The 17739-nt window shown below is 33.6% G+C and overlaps 1 protein-coding gene across 2 annotated transcripts in view; it reads right to left on the reverse strand.

The window, feature by feature from the left end:
- SLC30A7 (solute carrier family 30 member 7) overlaps positions 1–17739 on the reverse strand; it is an 88173-nt gene that overhangs the window by 60047 nt on the left and 10387 nt on the right. For both annotated transcript variants that reach the window (XM_065907935.1, XM_065907927.1), the window contains exons 3-5: positions 13261–13374; positions 9103–9190; positions 8233–8359 (exon numbers count right to left, since the gene is read on the reverse strand). In XM_065907935.1, the coding sequence (XP_065764007.1) occupies positions 8233–8359; positions 9103–9190; positions 13261–13374 (329 nt within the window). The remainder of the gene's footprint in view (positions 1–8232; positions 8360–9102; positions 9191–13260; positions 13375–17739) is intronic.

Raw genomic sequence — 17739 nt, forward strand, 5'->3', positions numbered from 1 at the left:
ATACATATAATACTAACAAAGTTAAAATAATACATGCATATGGTTGCATTAAGGCAGAGGCAAACGGCTGCATTTGGTAAAAGGACCAGTACAATTAAAGCAGGTAGAATCCTTAAAGGAAAAAAGGCACAAAATAATGGGGAATCATTTCTCCATAGCAGACCTAAGAACTACCTAACCATCATAGAAACATCTTCTACAAACTATTTCCAAGTACAGAAAATGACTGGATGCTACCTAATTCAAAAATATCACTTATATTTACAAAAATCCTAAATACCCTAAAAGCAAACTCAGCAGTGCATTATATGAAAAATTCTGAATAGGGAGATCAACTTCCAGAATGGTAGACAGAGGTAGTTGGCAAGCTACCTCTCCTCAAACAACAAAAATATGAGAAACACAACTAAAAACTTTCAGAAGTCTGATAATTAACCAAAACCACAAAAGGAACTGAAAATCATCTACCCAAGAAGCTACCAAATCTCAGTAAGACAGCAGAATCTTGATGTTTTAACTTGGGGTTAGTTCCATTCCACTTCCTGCCTAAGCTCAATTAAAATTAGCCAAAAGTCAGCAGCTTTGCAGACACTGAAGAGATCTGATTTCTTCTGAGGCTCTGTTAAAAGCAACATGTGCAGATCACAGTCAACATTTTGTCCAAGGTTGGCAGTTCCCTGGAAAAAAAATCTTTATTCTCAACGTGGTAACTATCAGATTCAGAGCTCAGCTTCAAGAATTCAGTGGACATACATTGCAGGACATGAATCAATACAAGGAAGTCATGCAAGAGGATAAATAACTATAATAATATCAGGAACAACAAACTTTGAGAGGAAAGGGTGAATTAATCTGATACCAATGTCATTTTGGAGAAGGGGACGACAGAGGATGAGATAGTTGGATGGCATAACTGACTCAATGGATATGAGTTTGAGTAAACTCCAGGAGTTGGTGATGGACAGGGAGGCCTAGCATGCTGCAGTCCACGGGGTCGCAAAGAGTTGGACACGACTAAGCGACTGAACTGATAATGAATGTCATTTTATTATTAAAGGTCCAGTATTCAATAAACAATTAGTAAGATATTCAAAGAAAGAGAAAAATGTACCATATACATAGGAGAAAAACCAGCCAACAGAAAATGTTCCTGAAGGGGACTCAGATTTTTGACTTTATAGACAAAAACTTTGACCAGCTATGACAAATATGGTCAAAGAAGGAAATCACGTCTAAAGAATCAAAGTACAATAATGATTACTCATCAAGTAGAGAATATTAATAAAGAAATAGAAGTTATAATAAAGAACCAAACAGAAACTCTGGAATTAAAAAAAATTATAACTGAAATAAAACATCCACTTTACAAGGGCTCAACCACAGTTTTGGGCCACAATAACAGTAAGCTTGAAGATAGATCAATAGAGATTATATACCCTGAAAAACAGGTGGAAAAAAGAAAATCAAGAAAAAGGAATCTTAAGAGACCTATGAAAACATCAAGTCTACCAAATTAATTATAAATAAAGTCCCAAAGAGAAAAGAGGGAGAAAAAGAAATATAAAAAATACCTGAAGAAATAATAGATGGAAACTCCCCAAATTTGACAAAAAATATTATCTACACATTCAAGAAGTTCAGGAAACTTCAAGTAGAATAAACTCAAATAGAACCATATCTAAAGACATCACAGTCAAATCAATGAACATCAAAGAGAAATCTTGAAAATTGTATAGCAAGATAAAAAGGACTTATTTACCACAGATCTTGAGTAAGATTAAACGCTGACTTCACAACAAAACTCAGGGAGGTCAAAAGACAATGGGATAACAAATTTAAAATAGAAGAAGACTCAATCAAGAATTCTAAATTCAACTAAAGTCTCCTTTAAACATAAAGGAACAATCAGACACTTCCACATAAACAAAAGTATTTCCTATAAATGAAATGAAACAACACTAAATAGTAATTTAAATCCACATAAAGAAATAAAGAGCACCAGTTAACAGTAATCTTGCAAGAGAAGACAAATATATTTTTTAATTTGCAACTTGTTTCTTCTCCCATATGTTTTAGAAGACAATTGCATAAAGCAATAATTATAAAACTGTACTGATGGGCTTGTAACGTAAAAACATGTAATTTGTCTGACAACGGAAGTATAAATAAGGGAGCTGGGGAATAGAGGTATATCTGAGCAAAGTTTTTGTATATTATTAAATTACTATTAATCTGAATTATTAAATTATTATTAATCTGTTTTAAACTAAGATGATGTTTATAATCCCCAGGGCAACAATTAAGAAAAGAACTAAAATAATATACAGTAAAAGAAACAAGAGAATTAAAAAGGTATACTAGAAAATATCTATTTAATTTAAAAGACAAAAATCAAGGATCAGAGTAACAAAAAGGACAAAAGATTCAGACAACAAATATCAAAACGGCAGATGTAAATTCTACCATAGTAGTAATTAAATGAAATGTAAATTTTTTGAAACCTCTAGTCAAAAGGCAGAGACTGTAAAAAATGGACTAAAAACAATGATTCAGCTATATTCTGTCTATAAGGGGCAAACTGTAGATTCAAAGACATAAATAAGTTGCAAGTAAAATGACAGAAAAATATACCAATGCCATGCGAGCAGTTAAAAAAGACAGAGACAGAGTCAGAGTGGCTATCATAATACTATAAGCCAGAAAATTATTGTGAGAAAAAAAGAACATGTTATTAGCAAATTCTATGCCTCAGGAAGATATCCATGACTATAGAAATAAATGAACTGAACAACACAGCTCCAAAATACATGAAGCAAAAACTAAAAAAATTAACTGGAAAACTTACAACAATATTACTTGAAGACTTCAATACCCTACTTTCAATAATGGATAGACAAGTAGGTGGAAGATCACAAAGCAACAGAAGACTGAAGAACTATGAACAAACTATACCTAACAGACAGCTATAGAATATCCCACCCAACAACAGCAGAATACACATTCTTCTCACATGTACATGGAAGAATCTCTAGGATAGACAAATGCTAGGTCATTAAAATAAGAAACAAGACTCAACAAACATTTTTAAAACTTGAAATAATAAAAGGTAGGTCATCTCATCCCAATGGAATTAAATCAGAAATCAAAAACTGAAGAAAATTAGGGATATTCACAAATATGAGAAAATCAAAAAGGATACCACTAAATAACTAATGGGTCAAAGAAGAAATCACAAGAAAAATTTAAAAATACTTTGAGATAAACAAAACTGAAACATGACATACCCAAACTTATAGCAATGCTTAGACAAATATTTATAGCTATTTAGCCTCTGCTAAAAGGAAAAAAAAATTCAAATCAATAATCTAATCTTCCACCTTAAAATATTAGAAAAAGAAAAAAACTAAATCCAAAAGCAAGGAAAAGGGTGTATAATAAACATTACAGCAGAAATAAAATGAAATAAAGATAAGAAAATCAATAGAGAAAAACCAAAAGGAAAAAATAATTAGACTGACCAAGAAAAAGAAAAAAAAGGTAAAAATTACTAAAACCACTGCTGACTTTATGAGAAAAAGAAAAGACATACTTTTTAATACATATCTAAAATAATTAATAAGTCATTTATATGAAACAGACAAACTCCTAGAAACACACAAACTGCTGAAATGACTCATTAGGAAACAGAAATCAGATAAACCTATAACAAGCAAAAAAACTGAATTAGTAATTTTAAAACTGTCAACAATGAAACACTTGGTCTTCACAAGCAATTTCTGCCAAACATTTAGAAAGAATCAATACTTCATTAGATATCCCTCAACTATGCCTCCCAAAAAAGAGAAGAGAAGGGAATGCTTTCCAACTCATTATACAAGGCCAGTGTTACCCTGATATCAGCACCAGCCAATGATACTAAAAGAAAAGTGCAGACAAATATCCCTTAGGAACACCAACACAACAAGTGTGGAAAGCGTTAGTCACTCAGTTTTGTCTGACTCTGACTGCCAGGCTCCTGCCTCCATGGGATTTTCCAGGCAAGAATACTGCAGTGGGTTGCCATTTCCTTCTCCAGGGGATATTCCCAATCCAGGAATTGAACCGAGGCCTCCTGCATTGCAGGCAGACTCTTTACCATCTGAACTACCAGGGAAGTACAAAAGTATTCTATAAACACACAAGTCTTCAACAAAATACTAGCAAGCCAAATCCAGTAATATGTCAAAAGGATTACAAACCATGGCCAAATTGGATTTATCCTAAGAATGCAAAGGTGGTTTAATATCTGAAAACCAAGCAATGTAACACACTATATGAATAGAATAAAAGAACCAAATGATTATCTTTAAAAATGAAGAAAAAAATCAATTAAAAAATCCAATACCCTTTCATGATGAAAACTGAACTAGGAATAAAAAGAAAACTTCCTCAATCTGATAAGGAGCCTTTCTGAAAAATAGCTAACACAGCTAAAATTATATTTAATGATGAAATACTGAATGCTTTCACCCTAAAATCAGGAGAAAGATAAGAATGTCCACTCTCACTACTTCTATTTAACTGTAGGATCTAGCCAGGTCATTTAGATTGTTTGATGCAAGGCTGCCACAAACCTCCAATCTGTAAAAAATGCAGAATCTGCAAAGCTCAATAAAATAAGGTATGCTTATATACAGAAACATTCCACTAAAAGCCTGTTAGGATAATGAACTACTTCAACAATGTGGTAGGACACAATATCAATAAACAAATATGAGCTATATTCCTATACTAGCAATGAGCAATCCAAATAAGAAACTAAGAAAACAATCCTACTTACAGTGGCAGCCAAAATAAAAAAAAAAAAAAACCCTACTGGTAAAGTTAACAAAAGAAGTGCGACACAGTTACTCTAACAACTACAAAACACCGTTGTAAGAAACTAAAGAAGCTAAAAATAAATGGAAGGGTATCCCATGTTCACAGATCAGGAGACTTAAGATGTTAAGATGACAATAATTCCCAAACTGATCTACAGATTCAATACGATTTCTATCAAAGCCCCAGCTGCCCTTTTTGGGCAGAAATTGACAAACTGATCCTAAAGTTTAAATGGAAATCCAAGAAGGGACCCAGGGTAGCCAAAGTAAACTTAAAAAAGAATAAAGTTGGACAATTCAAATGTTTTAATTTCAAAACATACCCAAAAGCGGCATTAATCAAAGCTGCATAGTAATGGTATAAGGACAGACATACAGATCCACAAAATAGAATTGAGAGTCCAGAACTAAACTCTCAATTGATTATTGACAAGGGTGCCAAGACAATTCAATGGGGAAAAACAATCCTTTAAAAAAATTCTGTTCAGACAGCCACACATTTATATACAAGAAAATGATAATGGACTATACCTCATACCATATACAAAAATTGACATAAAATGGATCACAGACCTAAGTTTTAACTCTCAAATTAAAAGATGGTTTCTCATGAGAAAAATCTTACCAACATAATTACCAACTTTAAATTAACTAAAGCAGGAAAAAAAATGATTACTTCAACAGATGCAAGAAAAAAAATATTCTTAACTTGGTAAAACAGTTTTATCAGAAATAGACCACAAACATCAGACTCATTGGTAAAACTTCAGTAGCATTTTTAAAATGCAGTGGTTCTGAACCTTTATTGCACATTAAAGTTGACTGGAGAGATTAAAAACATGCTGATGTTGGGGTCTCTTCCTCCAGAGATTCTGATGTAAATATTCTGGGATTAAATCAGGGCATCAATGTTTCTTTAAAAGTTACCCACATGATTATACAGGTTGACACAATGATATAAGCTATAACTATTTCTAAACACTGTGATAGAGATTCTGGCTATGTAATTAAGACAAACAGGAAAAATAGTTTTCATTCTTAATAGAAAAAACTTTTCAAATACCTAAAAATGAATCAAAAGTGACTAAGACAATTTAATAGAGGACTCAAAATTTAAGATGTTAATTCTCCAGAATTAAACATAAAGGCAATGCATTTCCAATCAAATCACAAAAAGATTTTTCATAAAACCTGATGAGGTGATTAAAAATACCAAATGATCAAGACAGGTCCAAACAACTCTGGAAGGAAAAAAAAAAGAGAGAAAGATGAAACTAACCCTTCCAGATGTTAAAACATAAAGTTTATAGCAATTAGTCCCATGTGATTCTGAAAAGGCCAAAAATAATCTGATATTTAAGGTAATTTAGGCTAAATGTGTCCTTTTATATCAGTGAGGTAAAAAGCAAATTAATAAATGGTGTTGGAAAACTGCTTATTCACACTGGGAAAAAAAGTCCTAACTCTTCATCACAAAAATATATATATAAATGAAGGACCAACGCAATTGGGACAAAAACCAAAATTTTCATGGTATTAAAAAATAAGAATATTTTTATGACTCAGGGATAGGAACTCCTTAAAAAAAAAGCAGAAAACATACCACAATGTATGTAAGACCAAAAAAAGAAAGAAACTAGACTACATCCAAATTAAAAACCCCTAAATAAAAGTTTAAACAGACAAGCCACAGACTAGGAAAAGATATCTGCAACACATAAAACAAAGAATTAGTATAAAAAAATACATAAACGAAAGCTTGTAAATGGATTAATAATAAGACAATAGAAAAATGGGGTGTTCATGGAATATTACTCAGCCATTAAAAAGAATTCATTTGAATCAGTTCTAATGAGATGGATGAAACTGGAGCCCATTATACAGAGTGAAGTAAGCCAGAAAGATAAATAACATTACAGCATACTAACACATATATATGGAATTTAGAAAGATGGTAATGATAACCCTATATGCAAAACAGAAAAAGAGACACAGAAGTACAGAACAGACTTTTGAACTCTGTGGGAGAAGGTGAGGGTGGGATGTTTCGAAAGAACAACATGTATATTATCTATGGTGAAACAGATCACCAGCCCAGGTGGGATGCATGAGACAAGTGCTCGGGCCTGGTGCACTGGGAAGACCCAGAGGAGTCGGGTGGAGAGGGAGGTGGGAGGGGGGATCAGGATGGGGAATACGTGTAACTCTATGGCTGATTCATGTCAATGTATGACAAAACCCACTGAAATGTTGTGAAGTAATTAGCCTCCAACTAATAAAAAAAAATTTTTTTAATAAAAAAAAAAAAAGAAAGAAAAATGGGGTGTTAAGGAGGGGAGGGACAATTCCAGAAGAGGAAAAAATCTGAATGATGGCAAAAACATACAGAAAGATTTTCAACCTCACTACTAGCCCAGAAAATAACAAATAAAATGAGATATCATTTTTATGAAAATATCAGCAAAATGGTTTTAAACCCATAACAGCAAGTTCTGATATGGGTGAAAGAATCCTCGTACTTACATTTTATGCTGTGGTAAATATAAATGAGTTATTTGGAGGGCAAGTTGCTAATGTCCATTGAAACTAAATATATATATATATATATTTAGAAACTAAATATATATATATTTAGAAACTAAATATATATCCTGTGTTCCAGCAATTCTATTCATATTTGAGAAACTTTCAATTCAGAGAACTTTCTGTGATGATGGAAATTGTCTATATTTGCTATCCAATATGGTAAAAAGCACTTGAAATGTCATTAACTGAATTCTTAGTTTTATTAAATTTCATTAACCATAATTTAAACTTAAATAGTCACATCTGACTAACAACTACTATATAAGACAGCACAGCTCTGGGGAAACGTTTGTTTGCATGTCATAAAGCATATCATAAAGATATGCTTCATATGGAAGCATGACAATCCATAGAAGACTTTAAATAAACCACAGTAACCCACACCATGCAGCTTTATGTGTCTGTGAACAAGAGAAGGTACACTGATGGACACCAGGTAGAAGGATCGCAAAGACAGACTGTATTGTAAATTTCATATCCCCATACACTATGATTTTTTAATATCTAAATTTGTGTTGTTGCTTTGGTATTTGCTTTATATAAATGTTATCATACTAAACAGAAGAGCTACAGAGGTCTTGAAGTAGCCACACCAAACTGATACTATAACTCTGAGAAGTCACAAAAGGGGAAGGTTCAGGAAGACATTAACATGAGTCAATTAACATATTGTTCTTGTTATTAAAAATAAATATAGAGTTAGACCTTAAAAAATCATCAATTTTCAAAAATGAATAATTATGACAGAAACCAGAAATGAAGAAACAAAGGGTTCTAACCATCATACCAGAGCCATGAGAATGTCCATGACCTCCATGCTTGAAAACAAATATTCCTACTAGGTTTACCACAAACCCAAGAATTGAAACAAGAAGCAGTCTCTCATGATGTACATCTGGAGGGGCTAATGCTCTCTAGAAAACACAGAATACAAACAAACTGTATTGATATATTTTCTGACTAATCAATTGATAAAAATAAAAGGCAATTTAAAAAAATTTTTTATTTTCAGAATTAAAACCACTCCAAAATTGTCTGCCAAAACAGTTAACAGAAATAAAACCATTGCTCACATATTTCAGAAAATGTAACAATTGTTATTTTTAAGTAAGTACACTTAAAGGCATGAATATTTGGACTAAAACCATCCTTCTTTGGAATCTTAAAATACTGTAAATAATTTTAAGTTGATTACCTTTTAAATTTTTACTTGTCTCAAACATCGAAATACTGAAGATTCATTGGAAAAATCCTCAGATTCTATGTTAAGAACTATTTCCAACAGAACTCACCCCCTGGGTTGTTGCGTGTTTACTTTTCAGTGTCAAAACATCATTCACAGCTTACAAAGCACTACTATTTGTTTTCAATTTCAAGTAGTTTCACATATAACTTTCCAATTATTTTATAAGTTCCTCTTGTATACACATAATACTTTATGCAACCCAAGACTGGCCTCAGTAGTTTCACATATAACTTTCCAATTATTTTATAAGTTCCTCTTGTATACACATAATACTTTATGCAACCCAAGACTGGCCTCAGTAAATACTCAATGATAGTGTGAAAAAAATAACTCTATTACATGTATCTTTAGTTAGTAAACATTTTCATTACAGAAATGTAATTTACTGGCTCTAATTATTATCTACTATACCTCAACTCCTTCTGAGAAAATAAAAAAAGCAGTGAAGATCAAAAACAGGCCATTGACAAAGCCAGCCAGAACCTCCGCTCTAACATACCTAGAGAAGAGCAAAGTAAACAACTGAATTAAGTTATTTCTTTAAAAGAAAACCAAATCATAAATTTACATATATTCAGAGGTACTAAGCCATACTATACAGTTATATGTAGCAAACAAAGTCCCAGGGTTTATAGTATAGTATTTTTATTGTACATTTCATAAAATTGAGAAAATAAATTTAATTACTATGAGTTATGTTTAAAGAAGAATGCCATAAAATACAGAGATATCTACAACCCAACCAAAAGACCTTTATAGAGTAAGCAGTTTTAGAGAGACGTTTCAGAGAAATGTAAATCTCAAGCTGCAACTGGAGAAGAAAGAATAGGACCAGATAAGTGGGCAAAGAAGGAAGGATACAAAGATAAAAAGTTGAGGAAGAGAGCTTGAAAAAGGGCATTTGTAACTTATTAATTCCTTCTTTTCTAAGAACTCCTTATGCTTTTTGCTTTGTATCTTTCAGCTTTCAAATCTCTGGCAAGCAGAGGTTTGATCCGAAGGAAAAATAAAATTAGTTCTGAATTATCCCAGAGACAACTTGAGATTTATATTTCTATCACTCTTCTTCTAAAGATGAATAAATTTAAGAAAAAATCTTCGATATCCTAAATTTTAGAATCAATTCTAGTTTCACGTAATTTGAATTAAACTGTTTTTAAAATACCTGTCTTTTGTTCCATGGACTTCTGAAACTTTCTGCTTCCTACCTGTGTGAAGCATTGGGGAAAGATTTTATTTTTTCATGAGCTATATTTGGCTTAGTTAAAGTTATTAGAAACAACTTTAACTTTGCAGTTTAACATGTTTAGACATTATTCAAAGGGTGCTAACAGCAGTTAATCACTCTGGCCCTTAAGCAATGTAATAGGAGCATCAAAAATATGATTTTTTTCAAGCTTTCTATGTTAATTTCTAGATAACACAATTTTTACTGCAAAAATATTTTTAAAGTAAATAGAACAAACTCTTTAAAATATATCCCATACAGTTATGCTAGAGTTTGCCCTGTAAAGCACATTTCAAAGTAGTATATATGTATCTATACTTAGAAATAAAGCATATGTCTACCTTCTAATACACATAAGTGAATTAATATATTATTTGTCAAAGCATATACTTTTTTTATTATTAAATTCAAAGAATTTACTGCCTGCTTTCCACAATCCATACTTAGGAGTTTATCTGTATCAGCAGTGTTACTTCTCCAAAATAAAAAAGCACTTTCTTTTAACCCACTCTTCTAATCTCATAGCTAATGCATGATTGAAAGCCTTTTGTCGTTGAGTTCCACTAGACTTCAAGATCAAAGGCAAGACCAGTTTTCAGGTATCTCTTTGCCCCTAATGCTTAGTAGGTGTTCCATAAAATCTGATAAATAGTTGGGCTAAAGTGATTTATTTAGGTTTAATATATTTGCTAAACTTGATTGCTGGATTGAAATGAAAAACTTGTAAAGTCCAGACACACTTGCTTTTTCAAATGACTGTGTTTACTTGAACAGACTGTCTGGGAATTAAAATGTATGATCCATTAATGTACTATTACCTATTTAAGAATGATCACACCTGTATTCCTTAGCCAAAGCAAAAAATATACAAGTATATGTACATATGTATATTAGCATGTACATATACATCCACCTATCTATCAGATGTGTATTACTTTTATTCTGGCTTTACTATTTCAAAATTAGGAGTGTGACAAGACACAAGGGTGACATCACATAAAATATACTGAAAAGCTTTTGCTGCCTCTGAGAGTCCTCCTATTGTTTCTTCTATTTGACTCAGTCTGCTACTGTGATCATACTGAATTGGAGATTTGGGGATTCATCACTGGCTTAGCCTGTTCAGTGACTTTTTGATACACTAGCAAAACAGCAGTATATTTCTACTGTTGCTACTTACTACTATAGCAATTACTAACAGTTTTAAATGTTACATCAGCTTTTATTCCCTAATTTTTCCCTTCTCAAAAGAAAAAAAGAGCAAAGAAGAAGAAGACAGGATAAACAAATTAAAAGGTGACAACAATATTACACTCATATATTTTAGTTAAAGTGGAATTAGTAAAACCTGCTATGGTACTAAAGGTATTCAAAGCCATTTCTAAAAACCATCTTATACCAGGAGATTATGTATTCTAAATAGAAAACAGGATACCCTAAGAATTAAGAAATTTTAGTTACTGTCTATCCAGAAATGTTGCTTAATAAGATATTCTAATTTGATTTTTTATATAAAATATGTATGAATTACTAATTTTCCAACACAAAATCATAATTTCACACACAACCTTTCTTTAGAAATTAAAAATATACTTTAAAATCTTTGATTATCTAGTGCCATGAAATAGGTTCTTTTCTGAGTTTTCAAGCCATTTGGATTTGTATACAGGATCTCTTGCTCTATACTATAAAAACAATATAATTTTTTTGTCTCACTTTTTAAAATTTTATAAGTAATCACATCACCTGGATTACACCCCAGATCAGAAAGTTCTGTCACAGAATTTCACATATCTCTCTTTTAGCACTTGTCACACAATGTTTAGTTATTACAGTATTTTTACAGAACTGCTTCCCTATCAGACTACAGGTTCCTCTGAGGCTGAAGTCATACCTTATTCATTTTGATATCATTAGAAGTAACACAGCATTCAAATCATAGTGGATCCTCAATAAACATTTGAAGAGAACAAGAGCTCATGCAAGCAGTATGTGCTTACTCAAGAACAAAAGCAAAGCAGAAAGAAAGAGAAAGCGGGGAGGACTACGAGTAGAAGAGACACAAGAGACAGTTCATGTAAGAAGGTGGATGTGCACGGGAGAGGAGAGAATGAGAAGCTGCACAAGAGAGGGAGTTCTCAGGGAAGAGAACCTGTGAAAGAAGGAAAGAGAGCCTGAGGGAAAAAACCTACAGCTGAAGCGGTTAAGGGGTGGGGAAGAACGCACCTGAGGGGTACAGTGGTACAGTATAGAGGGACGGAGTAGAAGAAAGGAAAAAATAAGACAAAAGATGTGAGGGAAGGAGAAAGAGTGAGAGTAGAAGGGAGAGGAAGGGAAAAAACCTGAACACAGACCCAAGTAACTAGAAAGAACAGAAAAGGAGAGAAGGGGGTTAAGGAGAAATAAAGGGGAGAGAATGAGGAGGAGGATGGGGACAAGAATGAGAGATGGAATGAAAACAGGAAAGGTAGCAAAGAAAGGCAAGAATGTGAGATAGCACTCAAAAAAAAGGGGGGAAAAGACCTAGGGCAACTGATCAAACAAGCAGGTGAGGGGGGAGTAGAGAAACAACAAAGTAGGTGGAAGAGAGACAAGCAGATGTTAGCTCCGAGTGCTGCCAATACATATATATAATGACATTGTAAAATATTCTGGACTCAAAAAAAAAAAAAAAAAAGAAAGAAAGAAAACACTCAGGCAGAGTAAATCAAATAACGGAAACCCCATTGTTCCCCCAGTCAGAGATAGCATAAAGAAAGCTCTGACTCTAAGGTTACCAGGCTCAGAAGTGAGACCAGATGTTCAGAGCAAGTCCCTTCAGCATAAAAACACTTTCCTAATATTTGATTAATCGTCTGAATTCAGCAAAAGTAAGAGAAGTATTCTACATAAAGGCAGAGCTGAAAACAATAAGTAAACAAAATATCAACCAAAAATGAAAAATAAAGAAGCATGATCATATTCTGAAACTTTTTCTTTTTCCTCCTCTTCTCTCAAAAGAAAAAAAAAAAAAGAAAGAAAAGGTTAAGAGCTGGGAAAGTCCCCTATCTAATAACAATCTCACCTGAAATTCTCTGGTAAAATCAAGACGCAAAAGAACTTAGATGCAAAAAATTTACATATTATAGATTCTAATTATATATTGTCCAAAAACAGGCAAAACTAGCCCAAGTCAGGAAAGTGGAAGGTGAGTGTTAAAGAACTAGAAGGAGACCTGAGGGGGTTTCAAGGGTTCAAATTACATAAGAGTGTTCAACTGTGAAAATTAAGTGAGCTTGAGATTTATGTATTATTTTCTGTACTTCTTATACTTCAATAAAAATGTTTTTAAAAAGTCTTACCCATAAGAGAAAGCATCATTATCTCTCCATTTTGAAATAACAGATGCTGCCAATCCAGCCAAAATGGCAGTGCTATCGAAAAACATGTGAAAAGAGTCGGAAATCAAACCTAAGCTGGAAAAGAAGAAACACATTGGCATATTACAATAATAATCAACTAGCAGTCATCCTCTAAAAATCTAAGATTCAGCCTCTGCTTATCAGGAACTAATCTTATAAAAGGACAACACTGAAATATGATTTATTTTAAAATATCTAAGATAATTTTTAAGTATCTAAGAAGACACCCTCACACACCCTACCCAAGGAAAAGCCCTGCTGCTACTGAAAGAAAGGCAGGAATATGCCCACCCTCTGGTGACTAGCAAAGGTCGACTGAAAGGTCACTGAAAGAGAAACAGAAAAAACAGCCATTTGTTACTAGGGGCAAGGTTGAAGCCAGCTTGGGCTCAAGACCTTACACTGATACAAAGCAAAGGTCTGCGGTTAGAATAGGAGCAAGGCCCTTTCTTCTTTTTTTGATACAACTCTGGCAAAAGGGACAAGAAATGGGGCAGGAACATTAACAACACTCACTCCTATACTCAGGGGTAAAGGGCCTGCCCAATACTGAGGCTGCAAAAGGAGAAACACATACCCATCCCCCCCACCTCTCCAACCAAAGTGAAGTGAAGTCGCTCAGTCGTGTCCGACTCTTTGCGACCCCATGGACTGTAGCCTACCAGGCTCCTCCATCTGTGGGATTCTCCAGGCAAGAATACTGGAGTGGGTTGCCATTTCCTTCTCCAGGAGCTCTTCCCAGCCCAGGGATCGAACCCAGGTCTCCAGCATTGCAGGCAGACGCTTTACCATCTGAGCCACCAGGGAAGCTCATCTCCAACCAAAGCCTTGCCTAAAGCAAAGACAACAGCAATCTCCCTCTGAGAGGCAAGAAAGAAAACAGAGAGACTCCTCCCTTATGGCGCAGGTATGCAGGGCTTGCTGAAACCTGAGAATGGTAACTAGTAATACCAAAACACAACAGCCCAGCTCAACTATTGACCAGATAGGTTCAAAACCCCCACACTAATGGCCTGACCAAAAAAAGAGAAAAAAAAAGATGTGCACACCTCTGGTCATAAATACTACTAACCTCAGTCTCTATTGTTCTTTTAAATATAACATATAGCACTCAATAAATATTTATAAGGCATATTAACAAGATCAAGGAAAAAAGTAATAAGACCTACTGTAAAAGCTAAAACAGTCAAAAGAAGTAGAATCTGAAAAGTCCCAGAGATTATATTGTAATAGGAACTAAAAAATGTGATCAATATGTTAAAGGATGTGTTACAAAGCTGGGGAAAATTTATGATCAGAGATAGAAACTAGAAAATAATCAAATGGAAATGATAAAAAAATTTTAATATCATAATATTGAAGATTAAAAATAATATACACGGACTTCTGAGCAGACAGGACACAGGGAGAAAGAATCAGTGAGATCAAACCACATTATCCAGAGTAAAACACAAAGAAGAAAAGGAATGGAAAAAAAGAAGAGAAAATTCAAAATCTGTCAAAGGATCAGACAGACTAAAATACATGTATTTGGATACTCAGTTATGGAGAGGGAAGAATAAGGTAGAAAAAGTATTTAAATAGAAAATGATTAGAGTTTTCCAAAATTAATGGAATAAACAAACAAACCAACAACAACAACAACAAAAATTCCATATCCAAGAAGCTTAATGAGATCCTAGCAAGGCAAAACTCACAAATCACTGAATACCAATCAGAAAGAGAAAATTCTGAAAACAGTCAAAAAAAAAAAAAAAAAGAAAAGAAAGAAAAGCTGGATACATAAAAGCAAAGCTAAAGATTAATAGCATATTTTGCATCAGAAACTACTCAAGGGAGAATGCAATGAAGTAATATCTTTAAAATATTGAAAAACAAAAAATGTGTCAACTAAAATTCTATATTGTGTAAAATATCTTTCAAAAATGAAGGCAAAACAGACTTATTCAGACAACCAAAACTAAGAGAATTCACTGCTAGCAGATCTGACCTACAATAAAAAGTTATTTAAGTACAAATATGATACCACATGAAAACTTAGATTTCTATGATAAAGATCACTGAAAATGATAAACGTGGAGAAATATTAAACATAACTTTTCTAACTTTTAGTACCTTTAAAAGATACTTTTAAAAGTAACTTTAAAACAGAAAAGGTACCTTTAAAACAGAAAAAAGGAGGATAAAACAATAAACTAAAGTTGGTTCTCTGAAAATATCAGTAAAATTCACAACTTTTAACTAAAGTGACCAAGAATAAAGAGAAAGGGCTCATTATCACCAAAATCAGCAATGAAAGTGACACACTATTACTGACCTTAAGGAAAATAAAGATTATAAGAAATTACTATGAACAACTAAATATAAGCCAACAAATTAGGTATCTAAGATGATATATACAAACTCCTAAACAATCTAGCAAAACTGAGTCAAAAAAAGTCTAAACAGATTTATATAGCAAGTAAGCAGATTAAATTAATATTTTTAAAACTTTCAACAACAAAAAAAAGCCTAGGCCCAGATGGCTTCACTGGTAAATCCTACTAAATATTTAAAGAACAATAAATATCAATTCCTTACAAACTCTTCCAAAAAACAGAAGATGAAGGAATACTTCCCAATTTATTGTGTAAATATTACTCTGATCCCCAAATCAGACAAAACACATCACAGGAAACTAGAAACCAGTAGTTTTTGAAAACACACACACACACAAGAATCTTCAACAAAACACTAGCAAATCAAATTCACCAAAAAAAAAAAAGAGTACAGACCACAACCCACAACCCACAATCCCAACAATGCAAGGTTGGTTAACTACATGAAAATCAATCGACATAATACATCATATCAATGGAAGAGACAAAAACCACACTATCATCTTAAGAGATGTAGGAAAGTATTTGACAAAATCCAACATCTTTATGATGAAAACATTCAACAAACTTGCAGTAGAGGGAACTTCCTGAACTGATAAATAGCATCTACAAAAAACCCACAGCTAACTAATATCAGCATCATTATAATGGCCAAAGATTGAATGTGTGAGTGTGTGCTCAGTCACGTTCAACTATATGCGACCCTTTAGACTATAACCTGTAAGGCTCCTCTGTCCGCGAGATTTTTTCAGGGGGTGGGTTGCCATTTCCGCCTCCAGGGGATCTTCCTGTCCCAGGGATCGAACCCACATCTCCTGTGTCTCTTGCATTGCAGGTGGACTCTTTACCACTGAGCCATCCAGGAAGCCCCAAAGAGTGAATGCTTTCCTCTCAGATCAGGTACAAGATAAAAATGTCCCCTCACCACTTCTATTTGACATTGTACTAGAAAGTATAACAAGGCAGGCAATGAAATAAAAAGCACCTAGACTGGAAGGGAAAGAGTACAAACTATCTCTATTTGCAAGTGGCATGATCTTGTATATGCAAAATCTTAAGGACAATTTAAAAAACTGTTAGAACTAATAAATGAATTTGGGAACGTTGAAGGCTACAAGATCATTATACAAAAATGAATTATATTTTATGCATTAGTGAGGCACAAAATGCAAATTTAAAAATTCCCATTTATAATAGCATCAAAAATGCTAAAGAATAAATTTAGCAAAAAAAAAAGTGTAAAAGCTATACTCTGAAAACTATAAATATTGTTTAAACAAAATAAAGAAGACCTAAATAAATGGAAAGATATCCATGTTTATGGATAAGACATGGAAAAGGAAATGGTAACCCACTCCAGTATTCTTGCCTAGAGAATCCCGTGGACAGAGGAGCCTGGTGGGCTGCTGTCTACAGGGTCGCAGAGTCGGACACGACTGAAGCGACTTAGCAGCAGCAGCAGTAGCATGGATAAGACAATACTGTTAAGATGGCAATACTTCCCCAATTGGCAATACGTCCCCAATTGATCCACAGATTGAATTTATTCTCTTTATTAAAATCCCAGCTGACCTCTTTGGAGAAACTGACAAGTTGATCTTAAAAACAATATGGTACTAGGATAAGAATAAATACACAGATCAATGGAATAGAATTTAGAGTATCCAACAAATGATGCTGAAACAACTAGATGTCCACATGCAAAAATAATTATTTCTGACCCTTTCTTCATATTATACACAATAATTAACCTAAAATGGATCAAAGACCTAAACATAAAAGCTAAACTAGCAGTCTCAACCTTTTTGGCACCAGGGACTGGTTTCATGGAAGACAATTTTTCCACAAGTGGGAAAGGGGTAGGCATGGTTTAGGTGGTAATAAGAGCAATGGGAGAGAAGATTCAGGCAGTAATGTGAGCAAAGAGGAGCAATAGGGAGCCACTCATCTCCTGCTCTGAGCCTGGTTTCACAGCCCATGGCCTAGGACAAGTCCAGGGGTTGGGGAACTCTGAGCTAAGGCATTCACAACCTTAATGATC

This window comes from Muntiacus reevesi, chromosome 1 (genome assembly GCF_963930625.1).
Source record: "Muntiacus reevesi chromosome 1, mMunRee1.1, whole genome shotgun sequence".
NCBI lineage: Eukaryota > Metazoa > Chordata > Mammalia > Artiodactyla > Cervidae > Muntiacus > Muntiacus reevesi.